Source organism: Saccoglossus kowalevskii, chromosome 8, assembly GCF_978046115.1.
Source record: "Saccoglossus kowalevskii chromosome 8, keSacKowa6.1, whole genome shotgun sequence".
Taxonomy (NCBI): Eukaryota; Metazoa; Hemichordata; class Enteropneusta; family Harrimaniidae; genus Saccoglossus; species Saccoglossus kowalevskii.
The window spans coordinates 21,177,795-21,199,373 of NC_140648.1; the positions used below are offsets into that span (position 1 = coordinate 21,177,795).

Sequence of the window (21,579 nt, forward strand, 5' to 3'; positions counted from 1 at the left end):
GTTGAGACTCTCCTGAACAGTGTAACAAGACTACCCCTCCATGTGCAACATATATAAATTAGGTTGTTCAGGATTGTCTCATAGTTGAGTTTGTGCTGCTTTTATTGGCTATTTGACCAGCGATTCACAGCATGTTACATTGGTGCGCGTCTTAGAAATATAGAATGTTCTGTAATTTTACTCTGCTCTCAAGAATAGCAAAATATACGCTAATCTACGAGTAGTAAAACACTTGAATACAGCAGTATAAATAACACTTTATTTTTAAAATAATGAGAAACAACCTGCTTTAGGTAATCATGACAGACCTTCCATAGGCTCCATCACAGAGGCATAATGCAATTGTAGTATACCTTGTTGTAATTTTAAGACACCCCTTCAAGTTCCTGGAAATAGAAAATTTGAAATAAATAATGAATACCATGATACACAAGGCTTACTTCACTGAAAGATTACTGTCTGAGATATTTACTAAAATTATGTATATATTAACAAAATTTAACAAAGTACCAGATGTATGTTTGTGTACATCATACAGTGAAAGTTTTGTCAGAGACGCGCAACGCTGAGAACAATGCATAATTGTACGATGTACAAAGACATAAATTATGGTAATTTGTTAATAACCTTTATTGTTATTATACATGTTTTTCAACAGATGTAGAAAGGAATGGGTCAACTAAACTATTGGTTTCACCACAGACGTCGTCAGGGATGTTTTCAAAATGGAACGCAGCATGTGTGCACACACTCCATTGACAGAAAATCTGATCTGATCAAAGACTTGCACACGTATTGGTGCTGTCATCATAACTAATATTTTCAGAAAGATTATTGCACATGGTAGTGACCAAGAGACCTTGACAATCAATGGCCAGTGTACAGACACCTTGACGGAAGTCGTTGACTTCATGACGAACCACTGCCAACATTTTACACGTTCATACACATCGTCCGAATCGCACGGTCCTGTGTCTTCGACCTATAGGCCTCTACACGATACCGTGCGGGATCGCATAGGCTAATTGCGTATCTTAAGCAGTGAGATGTGATTGGGCACACCTTGAAGCAAGGCGCCCAATCAGCTTGGACGTACTAAATTATAAAATAAAATTCCACTTCCTGTTTTTGTCGCTATGAAGACATCCTTCCCACACAAAACTGCGTCGATTGCCTGTACCTGATGAGGCTTGAGGGCACCAACATCGAAAACTTTCGCAATTTTATCATCACAAATATCACGCCGCCAATATTGTTTAAAAAGAAACGCCAAAGAAGGATTTGTAACACGCAAACTGATTGGACAATGATTAGCTGCAACTGATTACTGGGGGCGCTGATAGAATACGCATATTTGATGGACGTTCTGCCAAGGTCTGTTTAGAGGCTTGGCTGAATAAACTTAGATTTTGGCTAGTGAGGGTGGTTCATACAAGGTTACGTGAAATATCCATATTATATCTGAATGCAAACAAATATTTTTTCAAATCAAAGTTAGCCTAATTAATGAGTGTTTTTTAACAGTTCCATTGATCTGCTGAAGAGGTCAAAGTGAATCCATTAATGTTGTAAATTTGCATGGTTATTGAATGCTCGTAACCAGGAATTATTGTATTCAGAAACTTCATAATTTACAGAAGTAGATTTATAATAATAAGTATTATAAGCATATGATGTACGAGGACATATATTCCAGTATTTTGTTAATAACATAATTATTATACATTATTTTGAACAGATGTTGTGACGTCAGCTAAACCAAAATGTTTTCAGATTTAATCATAGCCGTATCCACTCTCTCATCGTTTTCTGCAAGCTAGACTATCTAGCACAGATCCACACATAATTCCATTTAAGAAACAATCAAATTGAATTTTAGAAAACTGAATATTGATATATTGCCGGAATTTGTTTTTATATCAATACAAAGTTCTACAAAATAGTTTGGATTATTATAATATAATAATTATTAGGTGCAGATACTGAAAATTATTGTATTACAGTATACATAGCATTGATATTACAACCATGACCGTTGAGAATCTAAATATTAAATAACTCAAAATTCAGGATTTATACAACTAACGATGCACCTGCTACAGGGTACAATTTTTTTTTTCCATGCAAAAATTTTGAATAACAAGCCATGCATGGCACAGTCCCCGTTAGTTATCAAATTTAAGATATATAGTTTTGTTTATAGCTGGAATATAACCATGTCAGGAATATGCTTTTTTTAACATTAAAATGATTGACATTTGTATCTGATTGTCAAACAAGTACTTGTCCATATTGAGAGATATTGCTCTGGAACAGCATTCAAAATCAGCCATTTTGAATACATGTATAAATATAACATGATGTATAACGAATATATAAAATTTAAATACAACAAGTCAAAGCATTTAAGAGATATGGCTCTAGAAGCCCAATTATTAAAACAAAATGGCCGCCAGTTAGCCAATTTGAATCCAATCTGAAAAATAAAAAGTTTGAATGAAATCCACCCATAAATGCTTGATATTTGATGATTTTTTAGCACAAAAATGACCACCATTCGGCCATTTTGAATAGGATAGTCAAACCAATATATCTGTTTATCTATGACATGTATAATGAATATTTAAAATTTGAAAATATTATCAGTCAAAACAAGTCGGAGATATGGGTCTAGAAGCCCATTCATTAAAACAAAATGGCAGCCAGACAGCCATTTTGAATCCAATCTAAAAAATAAATAATGTGCATCAGAAACCTGTAATGTCTAATATATGTACCAAGTTTGAACGAAATCCATCCATAAATGCCAGAAATGCTTGATATTTGATGATTGTTTAGCACAAAAAAGGCCACCATTTGGCCATTTTGAATAGGATTGTCAAACCAATATATCTGTCTAACTATGACATGATGTATAATGAATATTTAAAATTTGAACATAATCAGTGAAAGCAAGTCAGAGATATGGCACGAGAACCATTCATTAATACAATATGGCCGCCAATCGGCCAATTTGAATCTTATCTGAAAAACAAAATTATTTGCATCAAGGTTCCATAATGTCTAATGTATATACCAAGTTTTGAACAAAATCCATCTGTAAACAGCTGAGAAATGGTTGATTTTTAGAATTTTTTAGCACAAAAATGGCCGCCATTCGACCATCTTGAATCAGATCGTAAAACAAAATGATGTGCATCAAGGTCCTACAATGTCTAATGTATATACCAAGTTTGTACAAAATCCATCTGTAAACAGCTGAGAAATGGTTGAATTTTAGGATTTTTTAGCACAAAAATGGCCGCCATTCGGCCATCTTGAATCAGATCGTAAAACAAAATGATGTGCATCAAGGTCCTATAATGTCTAATGTATATACCAAGTTTGTACAAAATCCATCTGTAAACAGCCGAGAAATGCTTGATTTTGATGATTTTTAGCACAAAAATGGCCGCCATTTGGCCATCTTGAATCAGATTGTGAAACAAATTGACGTGCATATGTATAATATCATGTATGATGTATGTGTGAAGTTTGATTGTGATTGGTCCAGGAATTTCTAAGATACAGGTCCGGACGCACGCACAGACGCACTGAGGTCAAAACACAAGTCCCCGTTTTCGAACTACATCCGAAAGGGGACTAATAAATAACATACAGCAATTAGCAAGAACAATACTAGTAAATGTTTCAACAGGAAACTTTTGGAAGCAGAAATAATTTATACTACATGATGAAAATAACATCTTACTGCACTATATACAGGGATGAGAATGAGAATTTTATCTTTTATCTGTCTATCATTTCACCACAGTTCCCTACAGTGGAAATGTAAACCCATTCACATTTTGCTCATTCCATGTACTTACTTTCTTCATGGCATTTTCTAATATCATTAAAGTCTGCAGTGATAGCTTCTTGCACTCTGTGTCAGGATCTTTTTCTATTATATCTAGAAAATTAGAAAACAATTCATATATGACAAAATACAGACCAAAGCCTAACATTCCAACCTTTTGTGCAAAGAGGTTTACTTCTTTCACCAGTCATAAATTACATTCTTATCATTTTTCTAATATTTATTTCACAACAATTTGAAAATATATCCATTTAATTCAAAATTAGTAAAGAAATTATAGATAATACATAAAATGTTGCACAAAAAATGGTGGTGGTAAAAATTATGATTTGTTTTAAAGGTTGTATAACGTTTGTAATGAACCCTAACAATGGAGCTCAGTTTATTTCAAGTCTCTTGCCTTTTTGTAAGCAGATCATCTAGTTAAATTGTATTTTCGCGGCTTATAGTTTCCTACGTTACCAAAAATTGAAATTATGTGACTATGAATATCACAGTAATAATTTAAGTCCACCATTATGATATTAAATTACCTATGTGTGGGGATTTCATCCATGAAAGGTCACAATACACAAACAGGAAATGCACCACCAATAAATTAACTATTAAACAAGGATGGGCCGGGTCCTGTAAGTATGACCTGGGCCTTTAAGCATTTTGTCAAAATACTGTCATTGGGGATTACCAGTTTTATCGTAATATATCATATCTAACGATCATTTTAATGTACATAGACAGATGGACGAAATAAGCCGCTTTGACAACTGTGTGACATATATACGTATGGTTTAATCACCAATAAATCGACAGATCTGATCTATATTATTTTAAGACACAAATTAAATCAATGATTGTGCTAGTTGCTCTGGCAACAATACCGGTAAGTGAAATGTGAATGGTCGAAGTGTTTCCCCTGCATTGGCACAACATCTTGGGAACAATCAGCCAGTTTGGCATATCTTAATCAGTTAATTTCTGCAGCTGGTAATTTTCATGTTGGAATGGTTTCGTTTCCGGGGACAACATTTGAGAAAATTCACTAGTAAACAATGTAATGATTTTCTATCACTCACGAAAACAAGTCTCATATGAATTTTGCTTGGATTGTTCAACTGCTTGGTCAAATAACAAATAAAACATTTGCTATAATATTAAAATAAAAGCACATATTTGTTTCATTGAAAACACATTTCCAATTGAAGCATATATAAACCAAAAAATCACATCTGATGTATACTGAATAATTAAAATATTTTTACTATTTCTGTAATTCATGTACTACAAATGTGACTTACTGTAAAATACTTTATTTTCGCTTGGAATTTATTTTCGCTATTTTCACTGAAGGGATGATTCCGTGTAAATATAATCCAGTGAATATACTTTTTTTTCTATATTTCACATTAAACTCATCAAAAATCAGTAAAAATAAATTTCATACAAAATAACCAAAAAGCCTTTTCAGCGAAAATTAATTCCAGCGAAAATCTAGCATTTCACAGTATTTTGATCATAGACAAAACCTCAATGAATTGCGTACATTATTCGTGTTTAGGTATATCAGTTAGTGAAATACATTTTTACCTTGTAACCATAGCCTACACTCCATCACATCAGTTTGTAGATCAGATACCAGTAAATGAGAAGGTACACTTAATATAATCATAGACAATGCAAATAATAACGCTTGCCTTACAAATCTGAAAAAAAATAAATAGAATAGCGCTTTTTATTGCAATGAACTAATGTCATCAAATGATATGTACTGAAAATGTGTTTTATTCATGAGAGGAAAGTTACCTGAATTTTTTGTGTGTCAATAAGAATGGCAAAATTTGGTAGCAGTGAAAATTTTACTGAGGTCCTAAAGACAAAGTCATGACAATTTTCGTGAAATCACGTCTTCACAAAAACATTGAAATCATCAAATCATGAGAATTCTAGCATATATGTATCAAATGAAATTAATTAGCATTTTTGCAATAAAATACGCCTGCATATTTAAAATTAATAAAAGAATCACACAAAAGTATAGAGATTTCTTAAGTGGACACTTCCTTGTTCAAACCAGACAGAAACAGAATAACTTGGAAGATGCTGACAACAGAAAGAAATAAGAATTACAAGTGAAGGCGAGTGCTCAAACTGTTAACGATGCATTACATGAAATAAAAGAAAAATTATTTGTTTCTGATATTTCAACAAAAACAAACAAGAAAAAAGTCATGTAGATGTGACCAGAAACAAATAATTTGTTTGTTGGCCTCACAGAAAACATTGAAAACTTACGGTTCAGTGTGGTATCTTAGAACCCAGATAAATTCCAATAAACTACTGGCCATATGACGACATATCTAAACAAAATATTATAATAGTATTGAAATAATATATGTATAATAAATATTTCAAAAATGTTCTCGTCAAATCTTCAAGTGAGTGAGCTATATTTTGCCATCGTTGTAATTTGTCGGCCAATGACATCACAATTTCAAATTACATACAATGACCAATCAAACTGCTGATAGGAGGATATAGTTTACATTAACCCTTTGAGAGCCACATTTTTTTCCTGCTCAAATTGAGATAAATTTTTTCAGATTTTCTGTAATTTTCACTGAATTAAATTTCAATTTTACACCTAACAGACAAAATATGACATTGCTTTTAGTTTTTGACCAAAACAGTCAAAATGTTCGCAAAATTTTTGTGTGGAATAGACCAGACTATAAATGAAACTATTTTGTATATACCGGGGTAGTGCCTGAAATTGACTTTGGTGCTCAAAGGGTTAAAGGTGACATATCAAAAGTATCACACGCCTTCATCAGATGGAATTTGCATAATACATGTAATAAGAATAGTTGCACGAATATGAGAATGCCTGAGCAAACACATCGTCCAAATCACAGGATTTAACGATCTTGAAGTATACACACTCCCTCGATGAACCTGAGCATGATTCAACCAAGCGATCACATATGTGACTTAAAGTAAAATATATAGATCTGATTTGACATGCATGTAAACATGTACCACCCAATCAGAGTTGGTGTAGCCTTTTGGACAACAAAATGCCCTGTAGTTGAAATAAATTTCAATATAACTCACGGTAGAATTGATTGCTGCATACATGACAACACCCAGTGTATATAGAAGTCTTCCAAGTAATAGATAATCTTGATCAAGGAGACTCAGCGTACTTGTCCGGCTGTGAAGATGACGTCCATTTTATGAATGTGTTACATCATAGATTGGGGTTTATGCAACATACATGTATACAACAGGCTCAAAAAACATGATTTATGTATGAACGTGGTGCTTGAATGACTTGAATAGATTTGAAAGAACGCACAAGACTAAATATATGATGAACAACTTTTAATATTGTAATGCTAGATTATAATTATTTTAAATACAGGATATGAATAACTAAGAATGTTTTCATGTTTACCTCTAGTGTATGTATGTACTATAAAGAATGTCGCAGCTAACACACTTTTGAGACAGAGATTTCGTAAAACTAAATTATTCTCTGTGATTAACTGTTTCTCTCCTGATTCATGTTACCGTTTGGAACAGTGGATGCGATCACAGCAGAGAATGGAACACGATTTGACGAGAGAAATGCAAGTTTTGTAGTCTCTCGCTCTCAATGAAATCTCTCTGTCCATCTGCATCTATTGCATATTGTATGCATTTCTCACATTTTCCAATCCAAAATGGCTGCTGATGTAGTGTTTAACACTATAAAGAAATCGCAAAGTCATTGTTTTATTTGAAAAAAATTCAGATAACCAACATTTTTATGTTTTTGTCATTTATTATCAAGAATCTGTAGTGCATTGTCATTCAGTGATAACATTCAAGTAAGAAACATTAAAAAAAATTGTGTTACTTTGATCTAAGCTTTTCATGAGACAAAAAATGACATTTTAAAATTTAAAAGATTCAGTTATGGTCTGTGAGCGCAATTGGTGCGCACACCCACACACGCACACATGGTGACTGAATGCTAACATAACCCTGGGGCACAACCTGAATGACTTTAGCTACTCAGTATGATTCATTTCATTCATCTTTTCATCGTCAACATTGTCAGTCTAATCATCAAGCCAGACATGATTGTCAAATGTGTCGCAGTTTAATGGAGGGAAGCTATCGTGATGCCACGTGTTCGATATGGATCCCATGTGGTCTATAGATCGTGAGCAAAAAAAATTTCAACAGACACACTAGGTGTGATAACCCTGCCCTTTTAAGCAACACTCTCATTGAGTTGCATATGCTGCTAACTTGATTTATTTTTTCACATTTTCAGTATTTTTTCCTTAAATTTTGTGAGACGAATTTTCGTGAATCAGTGAAAATCGCACGAATTTGTATGAGTGAAAATTTTTCTGAGGTCCTACACACAAAGTGTCTGTGACTTTCATAAATTTATCATGACAATTACCATAAAATCCTTGAATCGCGAAAATGTCTAACAGTGAAACATAAATGATTTGCGGTATCCAACGCAATCCAGTCACACAAACAGCATATATTTAATTTTTCCCTCCATATTTCTGATGTAACATTTTGCAAATGTTTTTCTAAAATTCTTTAGATAATTTTGGACCAAATGAAGATAATCTCGATTTGCTACCTGTCTTGATCAAAATATAAAAGCATAGCACTGATATTACAACCATGACCATTGAAAATCTAAATATTACATAACTCAAATTACAGGATTTATACAACTAACGATGCACTTACTACTAGGTACAATCTTTTCTTTGCATGGAAAATTTAGAATAATTAATTAATTTTCATGTTTTCTATAATCAGTACTACATATACTATATTAATTTGAATAATATAACACAAGCCATGCATGGCACAGTCCCTGTTAGTTATCAAATTTAAGATATATAGTTTTGTTCATAGTAATTTTGAATACATGTATATATATAACATGATGTATAACGAATATATAAAATTTGAACATAATCAGTCAAAGCATTCAAGAGACATGGCTCTAGAAGCCCAATCATTAACACAAAATGGCCACCAGTCAGCCGTTTTGAATCCAATCAGAAAAATTAAATGACGTGCATCAGGAACCCGTAATGTCTAATGTATGTACCAAGTTTGAACGAAATCCATCCATAAATGCCATAAATTCTTGATATTTTTTAGCACAAAAATGACCACCATTTGGCCATTTTGAATAGGATCGTCAAACCAATATATCTGTCTATCTATGACATGATGTATAATGAATATTTAAAATTTGAATATAATCAGTGAAAGCAAGTCAGAGATATGGCACGAGAACCACATTCATTAAAACAACAGTTGTCCATTTTGAATCTTATCTGAAAAACAAAATTATTTACATCAAGGTCCCATAATGTCTAATGTATATCCCAAGTTTGAACAAAATCCATGTGTAAATAGCCGAGAAATGCTTGATTTTTATGATTTTTTAGCACAAAAATGGCCGCCATTCGGCCATCTTGAATCAGATCGTAAAACAAAATGATGTGCATCAAGGTCCTATAATGTCCAACGTATATACAAGGTTTGAACAAAATCCATCTGTAAACAGCTGGGAAATGCTTGATTTTGATGATTTTTAGCACAAAAAGAGCCGCCATTCGGCCATCTTTAATCAGATCGTGAAACAAATTGACGTGCATATGTATAATATCATGTATGATGTATGTGTGAAGTTTGATTGTGATTGGTCCAGGCATTTCTAAGATACCGGTCCGGATGCACACACACACGCACGGACACACGGAGGTCAAAACATAAGTCCCCGTTTTCGGACTGCATCCGAACAGGGACTAAAAATTGTGAATGGTGCCAAAAGCTGACGTTGGCATTCAAGACGGTAATAAAGTTATTCACTATCATTATATACTACTTACCTGTCATAATTTTTAAGTAAAGGAAAAAAGAAATGCCCAGCAACTGGTGAAAATCTATTTGCAACAGGTATTGGTTCTGGTTTGCTAGTACCCTTTAAAGAAACAAAACAAGTTAATTAAAAAAAAATTGAATAATAATGTAAAACTACATCAATTAAAGTGTGAATTTAAAAGACAGGAAATATGATCGAATATTGAAATAAAGGAAAATGTATCATAATTATTCAAATCAAAATGGCTGCCATATCAAGTCTGTATACTCGGCTGCGGTGTTTGACATGGTCAGCAACAGTGAATCCATTGCTGAGGGCACGATAACTATCACCAAGCATTATTTCAGGCAATAGAAAGAATAAAAGTATGAAACTTCATCTATCCCTGGTATTTGACATCTTGATGTTCACTATGTGTATAAATATTTTCATTCAAACTATGGCAACATGTTCCCTGTTACTATGGCAACATCTTCCATGTTACTACGGTAACATGTTCCACCACTCACTTTGGCAAATCTCCTTGTTTTACGCTCTATTCTTTGTTGTACGATATCTTTCCAGTGTGTGGGACTGTCACTCTGCTGTACGTAGCCCGAACTGACAGCCGTAGACGACTTCCCTTTACTAGATCCCATCATCTGAACTGGCTCTGATAGTTCTTGTGCTGCCGCTGCTAACACCTGTATGCAAACCAACATGAATATTATTTAGATAAGTCAGCCAAGAAATTCAGATCATGTTATTGGATAACACGCAAACCTAAAGGCACAAAAATGATTTTTCACTCAAAAATAAAACCCTACCACTAACAAGCAGCCTCTCGGCTGAGAAAGCTCCGCTGTTAGCAATGCACATTACAATTAAAGAACTGAAGATATCATTAGAAAATGAACAATATATATATAAAAAGCAACGGGACAAATCTGAAAGAAGTCCACACGTAGTACGTATATATGTAATATAAAAGCAATCAGACTTGTGGTTTTCAACAAGAAGTCAAAAATATCACTTTTCACCAAAAATGACGAAAATAATCATCAAAATTAAATAATTGAAGATTTCACAACAAAATTAACAAATCTGAAAGAGGTCCACATGTAGTACCTTTATATGTATTATAAAAGCAATCAAACTTGCAGTTTTCAACAAGTCGAAAATATCACTTTTTACCAAAAATGACAAAAATATTCACCAAAATTAGAGAATTACAGATATCATTACAAGATGAACAAATCTGAGAGAGGTCCACATGTAGTACCTATATATGTAATATAAATGCAATTGGACTTGCAGTTTTTAACAAGAAGTCGAAAATCTCACTTTTTACCAAAAATGACAAAAATATTCACTAAAATTCGAGCATTAAAGATATCATTACAAAATGAACAAATCTGAGAGAGGTCCCATGTAGTACCTATATATGTAATATAAAAGCAATTGGACTTGCTGTTTTTAACAAGAAGTCGAAAATATCACTTTTTACCGAAAATGACAAATATATTCACCAAAATTAGAGAATTAAAGATATCATTACAAAATGAACAAATCTGAGAGAGGTCCACAAGTAGTACCTATATATGTAATATCAAAACAATTGGACTTGCAGTTTTTAACAAGAAGTCGAAAATATCACTTTTTACCAAAAATGACAAAAATATTCACTAAAATTAGAGAATTAAAGATATCATTAGAAAATGAACAAATCTGAGAGAGGTCCACATGTAGTACCTATATATGTAATATAAAAGCAATTGGACTTGTGGTTTTTAACAAGAAATCGAAAATATCACTTTTTACCAAAATGACAAAAATATTCACCAAAATTAGAGAATTGAAGATATCATCATGAAATGAAGAAATCTGAGAGAGGTCTACCCAAGGTACATATACACCATATCAAAGCATTCAGGAGGGGGGGGGCAAGGGTTATTTTCGTTCAACGTAATTGCAATATTTTTTTGTTCGTACAACGTAAATAGAAAAAATAAATTCCGTAATTCTGTAATCACAGGCTAGACGTACAACGTAATCAATCAAATATTTTTTTCGTACACTGTAAAAATGTGTTATTTTTCTTGTACGTACAAAAATTCACATCCAAATAAAAAAATCGTAAAGAATGATCCAGGGAAATTACATTTTAGAAACTGTAAAACGACTAGATGCCACAATTCACTACAAAATTGAATGTCAAGACGTAAAAGGCCCTCTAACTGAATGAAGAGCATTACAAGGGTAATATGCGCATGCGTTTCTTCACACGGCGCAGCAATGGTGAAGAATTTGAGTCAGAGAGCTCTTCGGACCATTCAATGTTCCATTTGTTAACACTGTAAACTGTAAAAACGTCTTTTTTTTCTTCGTAAATTGTGAAAAGCCCTTTGTATTTCCCGTAAAACCGTACCAGCTATCCCCCTTGCCTCCCCTCATTCTGGCTTGTAGTTTTCAAGAAGTAGTCGAAAAAGTAAAACATTGACACAGACGACGACGGACAATCACTCATATGATAAGCTCCACTCGACAACTGTTATCAATACTAAGTATCAAAGTAATTAAATAGCATGTTTTATAAAAAATCACAAAAATATTCACCAAAATTAGAGAATAAAAGATAATGTCACAAAATGTTACCTACATACCAAGTATCAAAGCAATTGTGTTGGTAGTTGAAAATAGCACCATTTACTAAAAACGACAAAAAAATTGGCTAAAAATAAAGAATTGAAGATATGGACACAAAATGAAAAAAAAGTCAGACAGAGGTTCACCCAAGATACCTACATAGCAAGTATCAAAGCAATTGAAACAGTAGTTTTCAAGAGATGTCATAAAATTGAGAATTGAAGATATTTCCACGAAATGAACAAATCTGACAGGGATCAATCCATTACATGTGCACTATCAATAGCAGACCAAATAGTGTCATAGTAGTTATTTAAGCATTTCGTAGCTACCAGTAATTAGCATAATTTTTGGCAGATCCACTTCATGAACAAATCTACACTCATCAAGACAGGTACACAACAAAAATCAAATCACACGGTTCAGTTGTCTATATTCATTCATCCATCCATCCAGGCACTGGACAAAGCATCATCGATATAGTGGACCTATGGTCTGTTGAGCTAAAAACTTCTTATTATTAAAGAAAACTATCAGAAGGTCTAACAAGCAGCCTATCGGCTGAGATAGCTCCGCTGTTAGCAATGCACATTTCAATTAAAGAAGTGAAGACATCATTAGAAAATGAACAATATGAATAGTATCAAAGCAATCGGACTTACAGTTTTTAACAAGAAGTCGAAAATATCACTTTTTACCAAAAATTACAAAAATATTCACCAAAATAAATTAATTAGAGAATTGAAGATATCATCACAAAACGAACAAATCTGAGAGAGGTCCACATGTAGTACCTATATATGTAATATCAAAGCAATCGGACTTACAGTTTTCAACAAGAAGTCGAAAATATCACTTTTTACCAAAAATGACAAAAATATTCACCAAAATTAGAGAATTGAAGATATCATCACAAAATGAACAAATCTGAGAGAGGTCCACATGTAGTACCTATATATGTAATATCAAAGCAATCGGACTTGCGGTTTTAACAAGAAGTCAAAAATATCACTTTTTACCAAAAATGACAAAAATATTCACCAAAATTAGAGAATTGAAGATATCATCACGAAATAAACAAATCTGAGAGAGGTCCACATGTAGTACCTATATATGTAGTATCAAAGCAATTGGACTTGCGGTTTTTAACAAGAAGTCGAAAATATCACTTTTCACCAAAAAATGACAAAAATATTCACCAAAATTAGAGAATTAAAGATATCATTACAAAATGAACAAATCTGAGAGAGGTCCACATGTAGTACCTATATATGTAATATCAAAGCAATTGCACTTGCGGTTTTTAACAAGAAGTCGAAAATATCAGTTTTTACCAAAAATGACAAAAATATTCACCAAAATTAGAGAATTAAAGATATCATTACAAAATGAACAAATCTGAGAGAGGTCCACATGTAGTACCTATACATGTAATATCAAAGCAATTGCACTTGCGGTTTTTAACAAGAAGTCGAAAATATCAGTTTTTACCAAAAATGACAAAAATATTCACCAAAATTAGAGAATTGAAGATATCATCACGAAATGAACAAATCTGAGAGAGGTCCACATGTAGTACCTATATATGTAGTATCAAAGCAATTGGACTTGCGGTTTTTAACAAGAAGTCGAAAATATCAGTTTTTACCAAAAATGACAAAAATATTCACCAAAATTAAAGAATTAAAGATATCATTACAAAATTAACAAATCTGAGAGAGGTCCACATGTAGTACCTATAGATGTAATATCAAAGCAATTGCACTTGCGGTTTTTAACAAGAAGTCGAAAATATAGTTTTTACCAAAAATGACAAAAATATTCACCAAAATTAGAGAATTAAAGATATCAACATGAAATGAACAAACCTAAGAGAGGTCTACCCAAGGTACATATACACCAAGTATCAAAGCATTTAGGCTTGTAGTTTTCAAGAAGAAGTCGAAAAAGTAAAACATTGACACGGACGACGGACGACGACGACGGACGACGGACGACGACGGACAATCACTCATATGATAAGCTCCGCTCGACAAAGTCGACAGCGGAGCTAAAAAGTGCACACGGTAAATGACTTTGTTTTATAGATTTGATTATATGTTTAATACAAATTTAGGACTTTTTTTAAAAGTTTTTTAGGGAATATATTGAACCACTCGACTGTGACTTTCTCTTTTCTTTTTTTTAAATAGTATGCTCTGAAAAAAATTCATTGTTATAAAACCCAGACCTTTTTGCAACACCTGATGTTGACAAATATGTGGTGAAATACACCTTCATTATAATATTACCGGTAAGTATCTTGAAAGAAGAAATTCACCAATCAGTGTGTGCCTACCTTCTGTTGCAGGGGAACAATACAATCAGACAATCAGTACCCTATTTCTAAAACAAGCACTGAATGGTCATTTGCTTTTATGATGTTTACTCATGAATAATGCAAATCAAAATGTATTTTGGTACAAAAATGTATTTTGATAGAGTATATTTGGAGAGTAGCAAGAAAATACTACAATGGTGGGCGAGAATGTGAAAGTTCGGAAGCAAAAAAAGAGAAAGAGAAAGAGATGGATGGAAATCCCTGTCGAGACACCTCTGATTGCAAAAAAAAAGTTTGCTGGATATGTATATACATAAAAGTTGCTGGAGAAAACACAGCGGGGGTGATAGGATATATTCAGTTGAAAAGATGTGGATGCGGTCTCCACAGCAACCACCTGTAGATAACATAGCTATTTATAAAAAAGAACAATAATCTCATGGATACGTGTATGTGCATGAGGAAGGCCAGCTGTCATTGATCTATTTCTCATTAGCCTAGGGAGTTCTAATACAGTAAGCAGGAAATCATGTTGTATTTCATGGTGATTGTATGCATCAACAAATCTTACCAAATCCATTTTTTTTTTACCAACTTTTTCACTTGCAAATCAAAGTATGCCCTCTATGACCACAATTACAGCTGTGACACGAAGGTCATATTGTTTAGATCACTGAGGTAAGCACTGTGATTTTCTGGTGTAAATAACAATGTAAAATAAAAAACAGTTAAATTTTTAGTGGTTTATATTTCAGTCATATTCATTTTCTCCCACCCCACCAAGCCAAAAAAAAAAATATTTTTTTATTCTCATGCCTCAAAATGTATTCATACATGTACACATTGCCCGCTGTAGGAACCAAGGTTATTGATATTGTTTGGGGTAAAAATGTGTGTGTTGCTCAATGTGTGATTTTTTTACTGATTAGCATCATGGTTAGAAAAAAGCTATTATATAATGTCCCTTTGTATACAGAAATGACGCAATACCTCCAGCATGTCCATCCTCTGTCTTAGATTGTAATTTCTACTGTAAAACTCGGCAGTCAGATAATCAGCAACCTGGAAACAATTAGAAGAGTGTGGATCTAGAATCTATGTCTTTTGCAAGGTCTCTGAGACCTATATAACAAATGCATAGACACGACTGAACACAGTCATGACCAGCTATTTATAGAAAATTTGGTTATAACTGAAAATACCATAAATGTAAACAAGTACAGATCACATGATTTGGGGGATTTCTCAGCATGCAGCATTTAATCTGACCAATAAACAGAAAGTATTTTATGCTTGCATGGCTAATAAGATAAACCAGCCATGGTGTCTAGGCATGATTTAATGTACAGGTTTCAGAGAAAAATCAAATTGAATGATCTTTCAAAACATATCTTTGTAGATTGCATCATCCAATAACTGCCAGACCCTGGACAATATGAAAATCATCAGTGAGGTATGGATTTGGAAAACTATTCCAGTCTGCGTGTTTGACATTCGAACGGGTCATTACCAGGTATGATTGAAGTGCCATCACGTGTAAGATTGGTACATGTACGAAACCAGTGATAGCAAATGAACAAGTTTGAGGCAAATTTGATAGTGTTTCGATTGATTAAGGATTCTTCTGAATTCAGTGCCACCTCTTCTTTACTACGTGATCACATGATGGAATATTGGCGGCAAGTAAATCCTATCATATCATTATTAAAAAAAAAACATTTGTTTTTTGTATTTTCCGTTAAAATGTCAGGTACAACACTTTTCACATTTTCGTAAATTGCCCATAATTTCTTTGTTCATTTTCAACTAAAAGGTATCTAATTTGTCATTGTTCATGCAGCTTCATTAACACATACTTTGCAGGATTATTCTTTGAGCACTACAATTTTTCATGCTATAAATTTGTTACAACATTTTGCAAAATATTCTGTATTTTCATATAATTTCATTGTTAATTTTTACCCAAATGGACATAATTTTTTTTTTTTCAACAGGGTTTGAATAAAATTGTTTAAACATTATGAAAAAAAAATTATATGACCATATTTTGCGATAAGTGTTCAAATTTGATATCGACATTTAAAAGACTCAAGAACTAAACACTAAAGAACTGATTACCTGTACTGGGCATTGTACACCAATGGCAACCATGGCGGAATGTCTTAAGTATCGAAAGTTGTCTATGGCAAAGTTATCTTGTAAGTGCAGCAGTAATTTCAGAAATTCTACACAGACCTAAAAAGAACAAATAAGTGTTTTTTAAAAAAAAAAAAAAATTGCATACTGTGCTGAATATGAGGTCATATGATAGTGGTTGTCATGACTATGCAATCTGACTAAAAAATAGAACTGCTGAACACAGAATGTGGTACAGCATGTGAAAGAGATAAAATGTGTACAATATGTGCAGATATTTATTTTTTTTAGAACAAAACTATGATACTTTTCTGTAAATTATCGATAATTTAATATTGTGAATCCCAAGAAAGTTTAATGCCCTTGAAAAATTATTTCAACAGTAAATACATACCACTCTATCCAGTGTCACTTTTCTATTTTTGTTACTCATTTGTTTGTAATAATTGAACAGCTTTATGAATAATTAATCACATGACGTAAGGCTTAGTGACATCATCTGACTTCATGAATAATTAATCACATGACGTAAGACTTTAGTGACATCATTTTAAAACAAATGATGTGAAAAAATTGCTAACTAACAGAAGATCAACAGCAATACTGTTTTCATAAAATTCACATTGTTGAAAATAAAAAGTTTGCAAAATTCATGGTGTCTTAATAATAAACTATAAAAACTACACAATTTTGCAATTTTCCGTGCCATGCAAAATTTGGTAACATGTGTTCAAATAGTTATTTACAGTATACAGTAATCAAGAGACCTTAGAAAACAAGGTCAATGTGTAAACATATAAATTATTACATATGTACTGCAGTTTATTTTGATTCGTCCCTGAAATCAAAATCAGTATTTCCACACCTCATATGCAAATGAGGTCTGAGAGCAAACAAAGTAGTCCCTTCAGGAGTACCGTTTTTCAAAACATAGCAGAAATAAACAATATTTAGGAGTAAATATTTTTCCGTTGGGGTACATGAATATACTTGCTGAGTGAAATGAAATGAACATGGTATTTCCATTGGCTACCAAACTATTTTTATGTTGTAAACACATTTTCATCTGCCATTTTGTCCGGTACAAATCGTGACATTTTTGGCATGGTAGGTGTACATCACATGGAATACTACGATTGGGAGAACTTAATTTATGTTGACCACCTTGAAACTGAGTTTTATAAATATTGAAGGGCTCTCAGAAGATCCACCCGCAGTAAAATCAGCGATTATATTGAGTCGCAACCATCATTATTTTACAGTATTCTATCTCACCTCTTGTAATGTATGTGGATGATCTCTGACTAACTTTTCAGCAACTTTAATACAAGCTTCCAATCTATCAGGATCATCTTGATTTATTAAACCTGTTAGAGATATACACAGACAATACATCGTCACATATCACATTCACACACGTGCAAAATCATGAAATGAAATCACTAAAAAATTTCAGAATAGAACATCTATATGTAAAGTAGGTAGTAAGCACAGGGAATATGTTGAAAAGTTGTTAGTTCCCTGGGGTTACTTAGCTCCGAAACAGGATATCATTTTCTTCTCAATGCACGGCGAGTTGATTCTCATTGCCATGCTGTTATACACCTGAGACATACTGCAAGTGTGCTAATTAATTGCTAACTATGCAAATTAATTAATTGAGCTGATTAATTCGAAACTAATACCCTGGTATAAAGAGACACCTAATAAAAGAATTTTCTGGTCCAGTCATGTTTATTGACATTATGAATAACCTTTTTCTTGTATTGGTAAAGTACAGAAAAAAAAACAGTTATAGTATAGTTATAGTAATTAGTATGCAAATTTGCTAATAACTGGAGATTATTGTAAAGTATTATCATTCATTTATTTATCTACACAAACAGCGTGTATTGGAAATTGTTAACTAGTATGCAAAGTAGCTAATTAATATGCATAGAATGTTATAAATGGCATCCAGTCGTAAATTTGAATCAGTAACCAGGACAACAGTCATAATACATGACCGATAACGTACCCTGTATGCATTGTAACAAGCTTGATTATCATCAATCAGAGAAATGTTGAAGAATTTTGACGATTAATAGATGTTTTTTTGCCATATCAGTAATCATAAAATTGCTCACATTAAAGTTTTAGGTACCACATATACTATCAAACAAAAACTTAGTAGTATGGAAATAAATTTTTTCCAAGTTGCCATGGTTACATGACCTTTACCTTGCATACAGTCTCTTATATACATTGGTGATTTAGTACTGTTAACTTTCACGTCATGTGACATGTCATAGGGTTGAAGGTCATCATCACTGCAAGAAAACAAAAACATATTAATTATTATAAAAAAAATACTAGACTGAAAAATATATGATCTAAGTTTTGAATAATTAATAAAATAATTATTAATTTCATCCAATAATTCATAATTTTACATTGTTATTGAAAGATTAAATAATTAAAAATGCATTTGAAAATTATTACTCACCACAATAATAATTGAGTAAGTGCATATTATCATTAAAAAAAAATTTGATATATATTTGTTGGCATTTCCTGTTTTTATACATACCTATCTAAGGTTTCATCTTCTGCCTTATAAAGACGGTCACTGTTTTCTTCACCACACACATCTTCTTCCGCCTCCTCATCAAAATCTAGCTCAGTCAATAGGCTGTAAAAATACCACATTATGTAAATGTCAAAACCGCCTTAACTACAGTTTGTCAAAAGTCTGCATTTTTCACATGGTTGTCCTTTTATAGCCTGTTCAACAAAATTCACACAAAATTTTTTTAACTTTTGATCAAACCAGTGATAAATAATAATATCAACTTTTTGAAGATAATGGACACTTCATATACCAGTTATGTATTTATTGTGAAATCAGAGTGATGAAAGCATTATTTAAGTAATTATTTTGTAAACATTAAACAGCAAAATACTAGTATTTAAGCTAAAAACAAAATATCAAATTTCCTCTATGAGTACTTGTGTGAATGAATGAGGTCTATGATCAAAATAAGTCATATTTTAATAATTCTACAATAAATAGAATTTTTCATTTTTATAAGCTTAACTATAAACTGTTAATTTGTCATAAATTCAATATTTTAGTGTGACCCCCCCCCCCCCCAATAAAAACCAAAAACAAAATTTTGGCCACAATGTCACTACCACATTAAATTTACCAATACAATGAGCAAAATCCACGCTAAGCAGATAAACAAATGCAACTGTGTTTGTTCAATGACAGTGGTGCGAGTATACATGCTAACAGTTATCAAGGTAGACTGCCCTCCAGTGGCAACTTTTTGCAAGTTATTTGCTTTTAGTGACTATCGGTAATTGTGTAAAGTATTCTTGGGGGGGGGGGGGGGGGGGGCTATGTCACAAGACGTTCCACGTTGCTCAGACTCACATTGCTATACAATTTATTTCTATGGCCTGCGCTAGCTGCTGTGGAATTCCAGTCAAAGAGCAGCTGAAAACAGCTAACGTCGAGAAAATAGCACTTAACTGAGAAGTAATTCTGGTAATATTGTCATACTATTCTGGGGAGTCTCTACAACTACCCCAAAGTACATTTTTTTTTGGAAGGGGGGGGGGGTATCACCCTCTGTTTCCACCGTGATGGTTGCCAGGTGGTGAATTTGCCTGAATACCAATGACTGAAATGCTCACCACAAATTTTACCTAGTAGTTAGACTGAGCTGGAAAATAATTGGTTATCAAATCCAGCAAACCACATCACTGATTGGATAATTGATTATAAGATAGACACCAGTAGCCAATCATGTAACTTGTCTACCCCACCTTTCTATCTGTTCAACACCTGGATTCACAGCTGGCTTTAATAATGATAACAACAATTCAGTTTCATCGTCACTTTGATATTCAAACTTCAAACGCGTGTCTCCATGATCCACGGCTTGCGTTAACGATTCCGCGACGATCATACCAAGTCTTCTCACTTTCATAATAGGACTGTCCAAATGACACTGCATTCCACCGAGTAATTTCCTTATAAGAACTGTAGAGAATACGAGTACACAGCGATTTATGTTATTAAAGTGCAACCAAATATGAGGAGAAGATTGGGGTGTGGGGGATTATACAATGTTACAATATACAGTAAAATGATTCATTTTCACTGGGTTTAAATTTCGCTGATTTACCATTTCAGGCATATTCACTGGGTTTTAAATTCACGGTTTTATCACTTAGATAACGTGTTCTATGCTAAATTTTACATATTCACTGGGTTTTAATTTAGCGCATTTTCTAGTCAGCGAAATAAGCAAAATTAAAACTCAGTGAATAATTAATCCTTTTACAGTAGGTTACAACAGATTAACACATTGTACTGTAACAGCCATACCAGCCATAATTCACTTAATGATGTCAATTTTAAAGTGTTGGTAAATTACAGAGACAGTGATTTTATTTGAAGTTTAAAATTTTGTATACTTAAACATTTCATGGGTAACTTTTTCAGTGAGGTTATTCAAATTTAGAAAGTATCTTGACTGAAAAGGTCATTTTATACAAGTAAATGTACAGCAAAGAAACTGAAATTATATTGACTTTACAAACAGATTGCATTAGATTCATCGCCTGATAGCAATTACAGATAACAGACAAATACAGTGGCATTACTGTGTTAAAGATCACAATGAAATCTTCCCTGCTACAAAATTATACAAATTATATGATTTATAAATTTTTAAT

General features: G+C 32.8%; 1 protein-coding gene across 1 annotated transcript in view; it reads right to left on the reverse strand.

Annotated features, from left to right (window-relative positions):
* Window positions 1-237: 237 nt before the first annotated feature.
* Window positions 238-21,579, reverse strand: part of LOC100369832 (telomere length regulation protein TEL2 homolog) — a 29,205-nt gene continuing 7,863 nt past the window's right edge. The window contains exons 10-22 of the mRNA XM_085502955.1: window positions 20,665-20,881; window positions 19,421-19,522; window positions 19,072-19,160; window positions 18,127-18,218; window positions 16,834-16,950; window positions 15,706-15,777; window positions 10,280-10,453; window positions 9,778-9,869; window positions 6,968-7,067; window positions 6,149-6,213; window positions 5,444-5,559; window positions 3,870-3,952; window positions 238-386 (exon numbers count right to left, since the gene is read on the reverse strand). Coding sequence (XP_085359081.1) covers window positions 366-386; window positions 3,870-3,952; window positions 5,444-5,559; window positions 6,149-6,213; window positions 6,968-7,067; window positions 9,778-9,869; window positions 10,280-10,453; window positions 15,706-15,777; window positions 16,834-16,950; window positions 18,127-18,218; window positions 19,072-19,160; window positions 19,421-19,522; window positions 20,665-20,881 — 1,340 coding nt within the window. The 3' untranslated portion in view covers window positions 238-365. The remainder of the gene's footprint in view (window positions 387-3,869; window positions 3,953-5,443; window positions 5,560-6,148; window positions 6,214-6,967; window positions 7,068-9,777; window positions 9,870-10,279; window positions 10,454-15,705; window positions 15,778-16,833; window positions 16,951-18,126; window positions 18,219-19,071; window positions 19,161-19,420; window positions 19,523-20,664; window positions 20,882-21,579) is intronic.